Consider the following 15,501-nt stretch of genomic DNA (forward strand, 5'->3'; position numbering starts at 1 on the left):
ATTTTCCCCACATTTCTTGCAAACACGTTGATCATGACGATTCTGAGATTTAGATACAGATGTAGTGTATCTTCACGGACCCACTGACACGGCAGAAGGTTCGCTATACTCCGAACCATCCGATCTAGATCTTTTCATTCGACAATGCCTGCCGCCCAGCGTCACTGCCGGAAGTCAAACCCTCAATATATCGCTTTGCCATATCGTCCATGCGGGACCCGGCGAGAAGAACTCCCAAGACATGGCCCACCAGCTGCCCCTGTGTGATGATGCCACAGCGGATCACATCGCTCATCAAGTCATAAATACTGTGCGGCTTTAATCCTCGCATAATGCGTTCTGTCAAGGTCAGACCTATTTTTTAAATGGGTCTGGTGGGTATCATGGGTGTACTAACTGCTCTGCGCCCAGCTGCAGGGCTTGGTGATTTCCACCTTGTAATAGCGAATCGAGGATTTGGGATAAGACACCTGCAATCCGACCGAGTGGCCTATACTGCGCACTGAAAAAACGCTCGTTTTGCGAAATTCAGCCACTGCGGGGTCATCTGTTGTGTTGGAGTCTGGAGCCTTTTCCTCTGGTTGGCTGCCTTGGCCGTTGGCGGTATTTGCTTCTTCGTTTGGAGGTTGAGAGTCATTCTCCAGGTCAGTGAGATCTGTTTTTCATGAGCACTTGCATCTTGCAGTCCCGTTGGGACACTCTCACTTTCTTCATTTTGGCCCAGTTTTCCCGATGGCTCCTGTGTGTTAGGGCTTGGCTCGGGTTGGCCCGCTTTCTTGGGCATATACTCCTTCAGTTCTTCAATGTCCAGTTTGTCCTCTGTATCAAAATTAGTTGTGAGCCAAGATTTGCGCGTCAGGAAACAAACTGTAGACAATGATTCCATGCTCAAATCGCGCATTGGCAGAGTAGGAAATCAGAAAGAATACGTCCACGAACCCGATCAGTCGGATTTTGCCGGCCCATTGCTCTCCATCGATGGAAATCTCCCATGGGTGAATATCACTGAGCTGTTAGAATGCCATAGATTGGATAGCTTGCGCCCATGGGATGGGAAGCGTACGTGTCACACTCCAAGGTGTTGTCGTGAATAGACCTGCCAAATGTCTCTAGCATTCGATGATAGGAAGCCATTGCGAAGAAAGGTGTTGTTGGACTGCTGAATATAGGGATCTTCAATAGTAATAAGTCAGGGACTATGAGAGTTTCAGCGAAAAAGCGAACGCAGTCGTCAGTCGGAAGAGGATCGTCATGCAGCTGAAATTACAGTGTCTTTGATCCGAGTTACCGGGCCCTCGAGGGCCTTTCAGCGGAGACCAAGCCTGCATAGTGATGGGTCGTGCATAGTGCACTGGACCCCCTTCAGCTGAAATAGTCAAGCCTTTTACGTGTACGTGCCGCGCACCCACTTTGCTCGGCTCACGTATACAACGTTGTGGTATCTTCCCCTCCGAGGCGGCTTCCTCTTTACAAGACCACGACTCGTCTTGTCCCCCGGACTTTGAAAATGAATGCTATCAAGTCCACCATTCTAGACAACCTCGCCACCAACCCGGTGGTGAAGGAGGTCATAGACATTGCCACATACTCCGGCGATCGCATGGAACGACTCAAAAACGTCGCATTGAATGACAATCAAAACCACAAGCTCCGCCACATTCTAAAGCATTTCCTCACCCCTAGCATTAAGCCGATTTTTGTCGATGATCATAATCCGACTTCACATCATGACGACAGGGTCCCCGATGACTGGTTGGCCATGGTCGAGCAAGACTTGAAGATGCCTTTCCGCATGTTCGATGTCGAGACCAGAAACATGGTCCCCACCTACAACCTCGGGATGAATGACCAGTACTGTATTGTTTCTCATAGCTGGAAAGGCTCTGAGATTGGCTATGGATACTTTGCCAATGCCCGAACATTGGATCCCAAGAAAGGGTCCCAGGCTGGTACCCAAGCCCAGGAGGGAAGGTCAAACTCGAACGATCTGAGCAATGTCATCAATAATTGCAGATCCGACATTGATCAGTTAGAAAAGAGTCTTGAGGCTGCGCTTGCAAATGTCATTCCCACAGATGATGGACAACGACCAGCAGATATTGAAATGCTTCTCCAATGGTTTATCGATGCTAGTGGTGCTGAGTATGCCCTTGGTGGAGCACAAAAGTCTCTCCATGATGCTACAGGAAACCTTTCGAGCGCCGAACGAGAGGCAGACTATTACAATGATCTATGGGCCAAACTCGATCAAGCCGATGATTTCGGGTCTCGTGCCCCGAAGACTGATGAAACGCCGGAAAAAGAATCCAAGTCATCGGAGGAGAATGAAGAGAGAAAGGAAAAGACAGAGGTCCACAAGGCAATTGATCTCCTGAGAAAAGACGCATCTGCCCAACACAAAAAGGCAGAAGAGAACTTCCAGGCCGCCTCAACAGCAAGAGAAAAAGCGAGCAGCACAATTAAGTTCTTTGACGACAACCGCGAACTATGCTACGGAATCGAGAAATTGATGACTTCTCTCCAACATATCCGATCCTCTCGCAAAATTGACAATTCAATCACCCAAGCCAAAAAGTTGTTTGATGAGCATTTCCCCAAAGGCGGAAAGCGATATGTCTGGCTCGATACTTGCTGTATCAACAAAGCAGATAGTTATGAATTGACCGAGTCCTTGGCTTTGATGGGTGACTGGTATGCCAATGCCGACTTTTGTCTGGTTCACCTGGACACCCCTCGGTCAGAGTCTTCGTGGATTGAAGAATGGAAACATTGGAAGACTGATTCTCACGAACCCATCGAAGTCAACATGAAGACTTTCGATACAATTGGCTCCGGGGCAGACGCGACCGAGAAAGCCAGGAACCAGGTGGAATGGGCAACGCGTGGATGGACGTTGCAAGAATTGGTTCTCAGCAAAGTCACCTACTATGTCAATTCGCACTGGGAGAATCTGGCCAGACCCATTGAGCACATTGGTCCCTTCTACCACCTTCGTCCCTTCATCCAACGCTATCGAAATCACCCATTTGTCCTCCAACTCAAATCTATTCCAGCTGAGCAAATTGAAACACTTGAGAAGCTGTTGGAGGGGGATGTCATTAAAGCGGAGATGCCTCAGGAGCAAAAGCTCTCTCTCATGCTTCAACTCCTATCATTCTCGCCGCCGAAACACCTAAAAGAGAAAATGGCGGAAGCCCAAATTGGAAAGGCAGTTCTGACAGCCAGTACCAAGCTGCCTACCCTACTGAAATCCTTGGCTGAAAGCAAGCAAGACGTTGATTTGTCCTGTCTTTCCAACCTCATGGATCAAGAACAAAATCTCAATGAAAGAATTGCCGTGTTCAATCATATGTTGACGAAGTTGGTTGATTTGACCGATGAGGCTATTCTTGAGGACCGGAAGGCTATTTCCAAGTTCAGCCAAGTCGAGAACATGACCAACTGGATCACTGGAGATGGCCTCTTGGATTCCTCTGCTAGTACATCCCTGGTAACGGCATCCTCACGACAAACCACGGTTCCGACTGATCAAGCGTACTCTTTGATGGGTATTCTTGGTGTGCGATTCCCTGCTTTTCCAGCAGAGGGTCTTCCCAAGGCCCTGTCCCGGCTGCTTGATGAGGTAGTTGTCTCATACAACGATGTTTCGGTCTTCAATTGGACTGGCAAGCACCACGGCAGTCCCCTGCACGGACGATCGCTGTATCCTGCAGCCATTGATGCGTTCCTGGATCCTGTGAAAAACGAAAAGCTGAAAGCCAAGGCAAAGACCAATCAGCAAATTATCAAGTTGTTCAGGGACCAGCGGGTGCGTCGGAGTGAAATTGCTACCAATGTCAACGCAATCGTTGCCGAGATTCTGAAAACTGTCAAGGAGATGCCGGATGGTCATCCGCTATTCAGTGATCTGGAGTACCTCGGGAGCAAGATCAAGCTCGCCGAGTTTGATAAACTTGAGCCCTGTATCGAGAACCTGAAAGAGGTTGCTGCGTACCTTCAGGAACAACTGGGAGATATCAAATCGGAAGATGAGACAGCGAAGAAGGCCAAAAATAGTGTGGATCAGACACCAGACAACAAGGTAAACCCAAGCAATGAGAAGCCCGGAAGATTTGGCTTTGGGCGAATGAATTCATTGCCCAAGTCAGTCAAGTCGTTTGAAATATCAAAGCTGCCCTTTGGGAAGAAAGCACCCGCTGTGCAGGAAATTGAAGCCGAAGCACCTTCCGAAGCCACCACGTCGGTAGACGATGACTCAATTTCAAAGGCAAAAAACCCATGCTCTGGATATAATCATGCCGAGGAACCTTTGGAAACATACATCCGACATGTACTTGATGTCCTTGATTATAATGCTGCATCATACGGAAAGCCAAGTCGTGCGTCTGAGGCACAAAAGAAGGGCAACTCCAACAACGATACAAAGCATCCAACCGGTCACATGGACGATTGGCAATCCTCAGACAAAAGAATGGTTTGCCCCAACCCAGTCACAGTGAGCACTGCCGGTATTCGAGGCATCTTTGATGTCCAAAGAATCATTGTCGATATGATTGAGCCACAGGTGCTTCGTTCACGAATCAAAAGTGCTGTCAGTGGCCAGTTCATCGATGGCTGGTGCACCATCAGCACTGGTTTTGCTGTGACCCTGGTTGCATTCTCCTGCGAACGTGACATGCTTAAGCAGCAACTTGATCTGGTGGAGGTCATCAAGCGGAACTTCGAAGAGAAGAAGAAGACCACTGATTCTGACCGCAAGGCTTCTGAAAATACGGACAGTGCAGCAACCACTAACAGTACGCAGAGTGCTGTACCAGTGGCCAATTCTGAAGGCAATTCTGAATCTCCATCGAAGTATACTTCTTTCCTGAGCCAAGTCAGCCCCGAAAAGAGCTACGAGCAAAGGAAGGTCTCCCGTATGATTTCATTTGTGCAGAAGCCCGATCTTCACAGTATTGCAGGTGAATGGGTTCTTGCGAGATTTACAGGTGTTCCCGGGGCCAGATGGTACCTCTGCCGGCTGGAACTTGGTGCTGGAAATGATTTCTATGGGCGGCGGATTCCCACAGATGCGTTCAGCTTTGAAGATGCCGCCCCGGAGCAAGGTCTAACCGAATACTGGCACCAGTTCACCCGTGAAAAGAAAGAACGCACCTGCGATACGCTTGAAATTGCTCTCTACGGAAAGAGGCAGATGACATCCGCCGGTGATGAAATGCAGAAGCTGGTGCATTCCTGGAAAAGCGAAAACCCCGATGCCGATAAGACTGCTCTTGAGCTGGCTATGGAGGTCACTCAAAATGCTTCTTGGGAAAAGATTGCCAACTTGGGCAAAGCGGCTGGATCGGTGGTGACTGGACTCGGCTCCGAGGCCTGGGCTGAATATCTTGACTCGCGCATCGAGAAGGGCGCTTTGAAGCGTGTCCCGGTGCCACTGCGTACTCCTGTGAAAGATCTCTCGCGGAACCGAAAGTTGTTACCTTCCATGTTCCACGCTGGGCGTGAGTTGCACATGTTCTGATTGCCAAGCAAGGACTTGGACGATGCCCATGAGTACACTAGTTAAATGAAGAGCTAATTGACATTCTTTCTGTAATATCTTATGGCCTAAGCGTTGCAGAACAATATATGAAGTGCGGGATGACCCACCCAAGGCACATGAATTCAGAGACAGCAATTAGGGCTAGAATTCTTGTCTTCGTAAAGCTCACGAATTCACATGTAAATCTCACTTGAGCACGGCGTGTATTTCTCAGCCAGCACATAAAGTCAAAGATCAGCTTTAGAAAACATCGGTCGCTTTTCGTTAGATCTCACGAAGATCGTGACCCACCAACGCGGGTATTTAACACCGCAGTGAGGCTGTTTACAGTTCTCTTCCATCTCTTTTCCATCTTTAGCTTGATTCATCGTCTGATCTTTCATACTCTCTGATACCAGCAAATAATTTAACATATTCAGTTGTCGCAAAACATCGCATAATGGACTCGCTCAATAATATGGGGCTGAGCGACTTCGCTCAAATGTCAGACCTGGATGCGACCGCTTTGTTTGGGGTAGCGTTTCAACCGGAGCTATCGCGTCTGCAAAATGCAAGTCCTACTGTGGAAACGACCAGTCAAACTCCGATCGGTCGTTTGGGACCGGGTGCAGATGAAACACCTTCGACAGTGCTCTATGGGGAAAACTTTGCAGAAGTGAATCGCACTCTGGTCAGTATGCTGGCGGTCAAATGGCTTCTCGCAGACGACTACTTAGTCTTCGCTGCCGGTCAAAAAGAGGCTATCAAGCTCAGCGAGAAATCATTCCGCCAGCTGCGAGACTTTTATATCCAGCGTTTGCCCACCAAGGACAGCCTCCATATGCTGTTGATTGCCATGGTGGTTGATGACATAGGAAAAGACCCCAATCTTGCCAAGGAGGTGGAACAAAAAACTGGCGAATCAGCTGGTGAAGACCATTCACAGCTGGTATTTCAGGCAGCCTCAGCCCGAATGGATCTTATTCCTGCGCTCAGCATGGTCTCAGCCCCTCTTCAGAGTGATATTCTCTGCTGTCTTCAGATTGGATCATCGCTGAACATCGCCCAAGTTGTACAAGGAGAGTGTCCTCCCGCCAGTCTTGATATTTTAAAACACCTACCTAGTGAAGGACGAGGTTTTACTTTGCGAGCTTTGGTCACTTTTCTTGATGTTGCTGGTGCGGGAGGTCATGCAGATACCCGGGGTTGTATTGTGATGACCGAACCCGTATTTCAAGGATACATCAAGGCAATGGAAGCTCTAGATGAATTTGCCAATGGCCAGACACCATCTGCACACGCATGCTACGAGCGCATCCTTCAATCCAGAGGGAGCAATCTCCAGAAACAAGGATTTACTCTCCCTTCTTTGGCTGATGAGGAGTGGGCACTCCTCCGACTGCTTTGCATGGGCCGAGTCACCACCAAAGACCAGGCTGAACAGTTCAAGCAGGCGTTGAACCAGCTTTCACCTTCAACCAAAGCTGACTTGGTGAATGGACTCAATGTGAATGGTATAGATGACGGAGTTGCAATCATCCCTTACTATGCACCTGGCCTCCTCATCAGTGCCCTCAAGAACGCTGCAGACCAGACTGATGACACAGTGATTCCGCTTCTACGTGCATTCATGCGTTTTCTTGCAAAGGTTTTCGACGGCTCTAGGCCGCAACCAGGAGCCACTGGCGGGATTGTTGAGCATGATCTTTCATTTGTGCAGAGTGTTATTAAGAGTGATGAATTTCAGAGAACCCCTGAGCTCTTGGATGAGGTCGTTCTCCCGTGGCTGGACCCGCAACGACACCAATGATCAGAATCAAGTGAAATTATTGCCTTCTTTCTAGAACAAGACATAAGACTACCTTGCTTGATATCAGCAACAGGAATGTAAGCAGGATTTCAGTGAACCCCTAGAAGTTATAGGACAAGTGTGTCTCAGCAGTCTCGTGGTGATGGATGACACGAGACAAGATAAGCCCTAAGCACCGCCCCATAACCGTGCAGCACAGCCTCCTTCTAATACAAGAGCATAGCCTTGCAAGATCCCTTTCCCTAGAATGAATATATCTTCATTCCTTCACATACAAAATTCTCATCATGTCGGTACCCCTTGGTTTCGATAATATAATCTTCATCCTGCGAAGCTGTCGTTCCGGGTTTCGATTCCTCGCCTCTCCGTTCAGACGAAGTGAGCAAAAGGAACCAGAGCAGAAGTGAAAATGCACTTGGGCTTTGTACCTCGATGTCAGATTACTTCAGCTTCCATTTCCAGGTCAGTCTCCTAAGTCAAATTGTTCTGAGATCACTCCCTAAAGAAATTGATAGATCGGTCAATAGATCATACCCAATTCCAAGCTTCGGGTAGATCACACGGAAATAGAGCACACGTGCGTTGAGAAAAAGGTCCGATTACTATACCTACGACCGTATTCGAATGGCTTCAATACCATCGAGGAATTTTGAGCTGAGCTGAAGGCAGCATAAATCCCCGTTGGTTGCTCACAAACTTGGAACTCTTACCCCCTCCTCCTTAAAGTCAGCGGTATGATCTCTTCACCCCATCTGGTGTTTGTGGTAGAATATCAGTCCCAAAGGCACCACTTCAAGGCTTCTGGGCGTGTTGCGGGCTCGACGTCCTCTGGAGTAAAGGAACGTGGTGTGTCACAAGAAGAATCGATTTCTTTTGAAAATCTTTGACTCTGACCGGACGACATCCGTCAGTTTATGAGGAACTTTTGACCAAAGCGTGTAGCCTAGAATAGAGACACCAGAGCCCGGGACATCAAATTGTTTCTAAGGACAGTCAATCGTCCATTGAAGGAAGTATCCCGTTCGCGTTGTCGAGCCTTTTCCAGTCCTGTAGCGACAGTCCCATTGTAGAATTCATGATTTCAGGGCATTCGAAATGCCAATTTGAATCGGTTGTCTGTTTTTGTATGAAATTGCGATGGTCATCATAGTTCGTTAAGCGCCCAATATCACCCGCAAGAATGAGATATTCTGTGCAAACTGGAATTTTGTAGGATGGATAATGCCGGTTAAACTCAAGGCTGAGGTCATAGAGGACCTGGCAGGACACAAAAGATCATACTTTCTGAAGCATTTTGTCGCTCTAAGATGCATTGAAGTGGTAGATGTATCAAAAGGAGGGAACGGAACATGCTGTAGTTCGGGAGTTCCTCAGTGAGCTATTGTTACCTGGACCATAGGCCTTCGCAAGTGGCTACAATTTGCAACAGAATACGCCTCGTGGTGCTCGATTTAAGATTTTACGCGTGTATATCACAATTGGAGTGGTCCATCGGAGGAGATATATATTTCAGAATCAACGGACTATGGATCGGGTATATATATTTATTTTTGGTCTTTGAGCCTTGATGCAGCGCTGTATGTCGACATATTCTAAAGATCCCAATTAATCATCAAATAGTATTCCCAGAGCGAAATCAATATTGGCGAAAATATGTAGTGAGTTGCAAAGCGAAAGGCCATGTTTGTGTCGGTGGCCCAAAAGGGGAGAAGTTGGGCAACTTTCATGCAAACACTTGCCAAATCCAAAGAAATGGAAGTGGACTCGACTTGATTTCGATGGCCATTGATTCCGAAACAGCTTTCCCATTTCTTCACAATGGGCCTTCTCTCCGTGCTCAGCGACGCGGTGTCCGCCATCGCCAAGCCAACCTCTGACGACCCCATTCTTGAATGTGGCGATGAGCTTCGCGAGCTCCTGCTCACGAACTTCGAAAAAGCAAAGCAGGCTGCCAACGCCAAACTACACGTTTTCCCATTCAAAAATGTGCAAGAGTGCTGGCGCCGGCTCTATACCGACGCGTCAATCATCCACGCCTGCGTCATCGCCGCCGGACTGACCTCCGCCAGCTCCGAGCCAAACTTCAACGTGGTGCTCCGGATACAGGAACTCGAAGATGCAGGCACAGAGCCCAGAGTCAGTCTCCATGCGCCATGGCTGTCTCAAGTCGTGGAAATCCTCGATAACGCGTTGATCATGACGGGGGCACCCCGCCGCGAACGGCTCATTGAGCTCCTACTGTCCACGCTGGAAGTCGCAACAGAAGCCCAAGATGCCGAAAATGACAGCGACGACAACATAGGACCTCAATCTAAGCGACGGAAGTTTTCGCCGCCTCTCTTCCCTCCAAATGCTCTCCCTAATCCCCACATCGAGTTCCCCATCCCGCGATTGTCGGCGCCCTCGTTTGACTCCATCGAACATCACATTGAGGATGTACGCACCCCGCTTATCATTACAAACGCGCTTGATCACTGGCCGGCATTGTCAACACGTCCTTGGGCTTCGCGTGACTACTGGTGGAAACGCACGCTCGCGGGTCGCAGACTTGTACCCGTTGAGGTGGGAAGGTCATACACAGACGAGGACTGGGGGCAGAAGATCATGCCGTTTAAGGAGTTTGTTGAAAATTACATCTGGCATGGGAAGATGACTCCGACAGGCGGGCAAGAAAACCAGGGCCATGGTGTAAACCAGAGCGGCGAAACGGGCTATATGGCGCAGCACGACTTGCTTGCTCAGATCCCTGCTCTGCGCAAAGACATCAGTATCCCTGACTATTGTTACATTACTCCCCCAGCCCCAACTCCTGGCACGCCGGTATATGAGAAGAGGGAGCTAAAGCGCAGGGAGGCCCAAGAATCGACATCGGAGAATCACGCTGAAAAATCGGGATCTCGACGAGGCTCACTAGCAAGCCAGCAAGAAAATGACCATTCAGATGGAGACTCATGCTCGGGTCTGCCCAGTGACCCGATCATCAACACATGGATTGGTCCCTCCTGGACTATCTCCCCTCTCCACCATGACCCCTACCACAATATCCTCACGCAGGTCGTGGGCACCAAATATATCCGCCTGTACTCGCCTCACACGCCTGCCTCTCAGATTCACCCACGCGGCGAAGAAACTGTCACTTCTGTCGATGAATCGGCGGACCCAGATCCGGAAACGGGGGCTCGTCCACTGACTACTAAGCTTATTGATATGTCAAATACCTCCAGGGTCGATCTGGCCTCTATTGAGCTTTCTCCCGCTGAATTCGAGCAGTGGGAAGAAATGTGGCCTGGGTTTATGGATGCGCCCTATGTCGAAACCGTCCTCCATGCAGGCGAGTGCCTCTACATTCCTGTTGGATGGTGGCATTATGTGCGTGGATTGAGGGCTGGAATTAGTGTTAGCTTCTGGTGGGGATGATCTCACCAAGAAATTACTTTGATATGCTATGGATGAACGAACGTATTGATTGAACGTCTTGAGCATGAACAGCATTTGTACCTTTTCCAATGATATCCCATATAATGAAACCTATGAAATAACACCACCTTCGGTATATTATGCAATAAGAATCATTCGTCGTTGGGTGTATGACATTGCTTCTAATTCATCAACCATCTAGCTCCATCCGGCTACCAAGTTACAGAGTGTCTCCTCGCCACCCACATTGCCAGGGAAGACAACATATGGCACACTGCGATGGCGACTGGTTTCCTCGTCACACCGCCATAGAGGTACGCCGGGTGCCGCTTGACCAACAATGGTAGCTCGCTTGATATTCAGCCCTTTAGTCGCAGCATCCGAAGATGTAATACCACCCTAAACAAAAGTCAGCACCCCATACATACCAAAGAAATTTCTTGAACCACAGTTAAAAGTAACCAAGAACATACCTTAGCAATGATAAACCTCGGCTGCACCTCGACACCTTGCAAAACACTAACAAGCGCCTCAGCAACAGCAGACCCAATCTTCAAAGAAGACAGCTCATCACCACCAGTAATAAGCTTCCGACTCGTCATAACGAGTGTATCCTTTCCAGCGCGCAAATTGGACTCCGTTTCTTGAATAACCCGCTGGACAGTCTGTGATGCAGTCGCAGGCGATGCAATCAGCTCGTCAACTTTCATCTCGATGGTTGCCAGCTCGCCCGTTACACCACGGCGGTCGATCAGTACTTTCAACTGGGCTGTGGTTTTAGGAACGTAGGATCCGGCAATGATCAATCCACCCGTTTGACGCGGTGAGGGGAGGTTCAGTTGCGCTGCGGTGATGGGCGCTTGCGAGCGGATTCCCAGTCTCGTAGAGACGAATGCCGCTCCGGTTCGATAGAGGAAGTGTTTGCCCTTGGACTCGGCTGCAAGATATTTCATCAGTTCTATTCCCTTTCTGTGATATGGAAGCGAAGCCACAATGTCAGACTTACCAAGCAGCAGCCCGGCAACAAAGACATGCATATCAGACTCAGCGGCAGCATTAACGATGATCACTCCACCACGAGGCGCATCGAGCAATTTCCCACAAACAGCCTGCGGGCCCCCTACTCGGATATCCTGAATCGTGATAGAACACAACTGCTCAGAACCAAACCTTCCGGGGGCTTTCTCCAGCACATAATCCCTCAAGTTGGAACTTTTATATCCAAACGTCGCATCCTTTGCAAACTGTGTCAACCCCGCCGGAACAAGATCTCCACCCTCCGCAACATAGTGCACATCATCAATGGTGTGTCTCCCACCCTGGAAAAAGAACGGCGCTAGGACGAGTGCATCGGCAGGCCCAAAGATCGACTGCGCTACGTCTGTCTCCAGTGGAAAATGACCTCGGAGAGTACTATCGCCGCGCAGCACGATATCGACCTTTTGGTTTGTAGCTTTGACGACTGAATTAACATTCGTGCAAATTGTTCGGATGAGGGTTTCTGCCTCGTTGGGTGGGAGAGCGCGTGAGTTTGTTAAAATGAAGAAGCCTGGTTTGGGGCTTTGGAATTCTTTTGTTAGCGTTTCGATGTCCCAGACTGTCAGAACTGAGATGTCGTGACAGGTTTGGGTTCCTGTCGGGTCGTCGTCGAGAACTACTAGTTTGTTTATTGGGGTAGTTGAGAGGATTTGGGTGATTTGGTCTTGTGTGTCAGTTGGATACTCGGCTGGGAGGTTGGCGAGGGTTGCTTCGCGGGGGAGGACTGGGTAATGGGGAGACATTATGATTGCGTGTTTTGGAATCGTGAAGTGTGGGATGTGAAGCAATTGAGGCTGTGGGAACAGTGTGGAGGAGAATTGGAGGAAGAATTAAGAATGCGGGGAGGGGAAGAAGTTCGGAGAGAATGCCGAATGCATAGATTGATGCGACTATGGAATATACCGTAGATCACAAACATTTCGTACACCATAAAACGCCGGAGACAGATGCAATGGCATACCGAGTTCACTGTCCCATATTTCCCCCCCAAAGACAGGTCGTAGACTGCGTAAATGATTGTTGGTGATTTAGCCCACCACACTGCGGAAACTCAGTGCCTCCAAGAAACCGCTGAGATCATCTTTTTGAACCTCGACAACGCAGTGTTCGAAGCTGTCAATGCGTACACGGGCATTGGTTTGCTGGACGACCTCTTGGAAGGCAATTCCGAATCGGTTGCGAAGGAGATGCTTCTTGCCACGCGGGTCTTCCTCATCCTCAGACTCAGACTCCGATGAGGATTCGGAATCTTCTGATTCTTCTTCTTCGGCATCGCTGCCGCCTTCTCTCTCGGCACGCTCAGCTGCGCGTTTAGCCCGTCGGTCTGCTTTCTCCTGCTGTTTCTTATCCCGTGCTTCCTTCTTCTTCTTTCGTTCGTCTTGACGTTTGGACAGAGCACCAAAGTCGACAACACCACCACCTCCTCCAGTGCCAACAACAACATAGAGATCGCGGTCTTCATCGAGGCCAGCGAGGACAAGAGGAGTCCCAGCTGCTCTCTTGCGACCGATCTTCACGGAATCACCACGTTCTTTCTCTTGGACCCGAATGGCCTCGGCAATCCACAAGGCTAGTTTCGTCAAGGCACCGGCATTGGTGAACAGCTTCACGTCAGGGCCATCTTTAACAACAGCAATACGGAATGCGTGAAGGTGGCGAATTTGATGTTTGGACAGCAGAGAGGTACCAGTACGAAGGATGGCACGGTGTAGGTGTTGGGCTAGGGGCAAAGACTCCAGGAGAAGTGTGGGCGACTCTGACGTTAATGAAAGAGCATCGTAAGCACCCCAGAATCGCGGAAGAAGGCTCTCCAAGTCCGATTCAGCTGCAGTGACGCCACCCTCCGAATTATTATTTCCACCCGCTCCAGGAAGGCGTCTGGAGTCCCAGGACGGTGAAACCTCGTGCGGTCCGACTTCTAGCATTGCACCCACAATGACGCCAACGTCTGTAGCTGAAAGGCAGGCCTTCCAGCCCCAGCAACGTACGAACCCCCAACCTTCTCTAGCACTGGCACTTCCGGTGCCCTCTGCGGGCACGAGACCATCTAAACCGTACATGGGAGCGTATTTGAGCAAACGTGATCGTAAGACACGCTTTAACTCCATATCCATGTGGGTATAATATTGGTGGCATTGGGTCAAACTGATGCCCATTTTAGCCAGGAGCTTGTGTAATCGCTTGCGACCATTCTCGGTCCAAACATGTAGTCGCGGAGCGAGATAAGGACTGTGTAGCATACTCTCATATAGTGACCAGTGCCGAACAAGCAGGAACCTAGGCTCCGGGGAAAGGCGAATTGATGTATCAGTTGGTGATCGGGCAGTTGTGGGGATGACGCCATTAATTTCTCCTCGAATATCGCGATCTCGTTCTAAAGGATCGGGAGGATTTAATCGATGCACTTCATCGCGAAGTATTTGGCGGATATGTTCACCACGCTGGCCACCCCAGCCCGCAGAACCTCCAGATTCTGATGTGTTGGAAATTCCCACTCCGGTCATTGTTCGACCGCTGAGTTCCAAGCTAGAAACACCGACAATTGCGAGCCATAGCAGGTCGTTATCATCTCGTCCGAGCTCGGATGCCAGCGAGTAAATCAGAGAGGAAATCGGTTCGGAATATGACGTTCCGGAAGAATAGTATTTTTGCAGAACCGAGTCATGTCTTCTCTTGAGATTAAGTAAACGTTTCTTCAAAGATCTTGCCGATGGTTGTTTTGTGTCTTCTGGTGACGGGGAATCGGTAGGAGTCGCAGATCGCGATGAGTTGGAAGAATTGAGACCAGTCTTTCTTCGACGGGACGGAGACGAAGTAATGGAAGATCCCTGTCGCAAGTTAGAAGATAATTGACCGATCGAGATCAATGTTGCATACCGAGTTGCTTCTCCTCCGTTGGTGGGGTGGTTCATCGCCATCGGAGTCTTCGTCGTCCTCACGACCAGACCACGATTTCCGCTTCTTGGACCCTTTGTGCGTATCGTCTTCAGCATCGTCGTCACTAGCGTCGTCGTCGTCCACATCGGGCATCTCTAACAACGCGTAATATGCCTCGCGTTCACTGCTGAGTTCCTCCTCGATGTCTCCATCGTCATACACGATAATGCCGCCATTTTTCGACGTGTAAGCAGGAGTGATGCAACCTTTGTCCACACCACGACCCCGCCGTCGCGCATTAGCATCGATTTCGGTCATTGCCTGGCCCATGCCAGCTTGTCCGCCGAACACGTTCCCCAGGTTCCACGGCCGTCGCGCGTCAAACACCCAGATCTCCACGCCGCCCATATCCTCCACTTCGTCATCGGGGTTGCTCAGCGCAAGGATCTCTCCTAAATCAACCAGACCCCCTACACCAAGACACACGACCACCCCTCCGCTACCACCATTGGTGGTTTGCATCGGCCGCACCAGCTCTTCCCCCGCGCGCGCCAAGTCGCCATAGCCAGCGACGGGTTGGATTTTGTGAGGGATATAGTCGCGTTTCAACAAAGCTGTAAGTATTCGACAGGCACAGAGCGCGTCTGGTTCCAGTGCCACGAGAATCAGGACCGGCGGAGAGAGTGGGTGGTGGGATCGGAGGAGTTGTAGGTAGAGGTGTGAGATGAGCTGCCGAGGGAGATACATGGCCAGCGTCAGGATATTCAGAGACTCATGCGACAGCTCATGAAGAAGAGCCTGTAAGAATAAACACGGCTTAGGGAGTTGTGGTGAATAC

The 15,501-nt window shown here is 49.7% G+C and overlaps 6 protein-coding genes across 6 annotated transcripts; 3 read left to right on the forward strand and 3 right to left on the reverse strand.

Moving 5' to 3' along the window:
• Positions 1-124: 124 nt before the first annotated feature.
• N7511_008851 (uncharacterized protein) lies at positions 125-1,116 on the reverse strand (the record flags this gene model as incomplete). Its single annotated transcript, XM_057131228.1, has 5 exons — positions 125-339; positions 398-655; positions 706-819; positions 869-1,005; positions 1,064-1,116. The coding sequence occupies 5 exons, from the start codon at positions 1,114-1,116 to the stop codon at positions 125-127; spliced, it is 777 nt and encodes a 258-aa protein (XP_056979216.1).
• Positions 1,117-1,507: 391 nt separating this feature from the next.
• N7511_008852 (uncharacterized protein) lies at positions 1,508-5,521 on the forward strand (the record flags this gene model as incomplete). Its single annotated transcript, XM_057131229.1, has 1 exon — positions 1,508-5,521. The coding sequence occupies one exon, from the start codon at positions 1,508-1,510 to the stop codon at positions 5,519-5,521; it is 4,014 nt and encodes a 1,337-aa protein (XP_056979217.1).
• Positions 5,522-5,981: 460 nt separating this feature from the next.
• N7511_008853 (uncharacterized protein) lies at positions 5,982-7,331 on the forward strand (the record flags this gene model as incomplete). Its single annotated transcript, XM_057131230.1, has 1 exon — positions 5,982-7,331. One exon carries the CDS (start codon positions 5,982-5,984, stop codon positions 7,329-7,331), a length of 1,350 nt encoding a protein of 449 aa, XP_056979218.1.
• A 1,818-nt stretch (positions 7,332-9,149) lies between these two features.
• N7511_008854 (putative JmjC domain protein) lies at positions 9,150-10,748 on the forward strand (the record flags this gene model as incomplete). Its single annotated transcript, XM_057131231.1, has 1 exon — positions 9,150-10,748. One exon carries the CDS (start codon positions 9,150-9,152, stop codon positions 10,746-10,748), a length of 1,599 nt encoding a protein of 532 aa, XP_056979219.1.
• A 198-nt stretch (positions 10,749-10,946) lies between these two features.
• N7511_008855 (uncharacterized protein) lies at positions 10,947-12,529 on the reverse strand (the record flags this gene model as incomplete). Its single annotated transcript, XM_057131232.1, has 3 exons — positions 10,947-11,147; positions 11,222-11,685; positions 11,755-12,529. 3 exons carry the CDS (start codon positions 12,527-12,529, stop codon positions 10,947-10,949), a joined length of 1,440 nt encoding a protein of 479 aa, XP_056979220.1.
• A 285-nt stretch (positions 12,530-12,814) lies between these two features.
• Positions 12,815-15,410, reverse strand: N7511_008856 (cell division control 45 family protein; the record flags this gene model as incomplete). The annotated part of the gene is made up of 2 exons (XM_057131233.1): positions 12,815-14,614; positions 14,664-15,410. The coding sequence occupies 2 exons, from the start codon at positions 15,408-15,410 to the stop codon at positions 12,815-12,817; spliced, it is 2,547 nt and encodes an 848-aa protein (XP_056979221.1).
• Between the last annotated feature and the right edge of the window lie 91 nt (positions 15,411-15,501).

The sequence above is a fragment of the Penicillium nucicola genome (genome assembly GCF_028828085.1).
Source record: "Penicillium nucicola strain IBT 29836 chromosome Unknown utg000010l, whole genome shotgun sequence".
Classification (NCBI taxonomy): Eukaryota; Fungi; Ascomycota; class Eurotiomycetes; order Eurotiales; family Aspergillaceae; genus Penicillium; species Penicillium nucicola.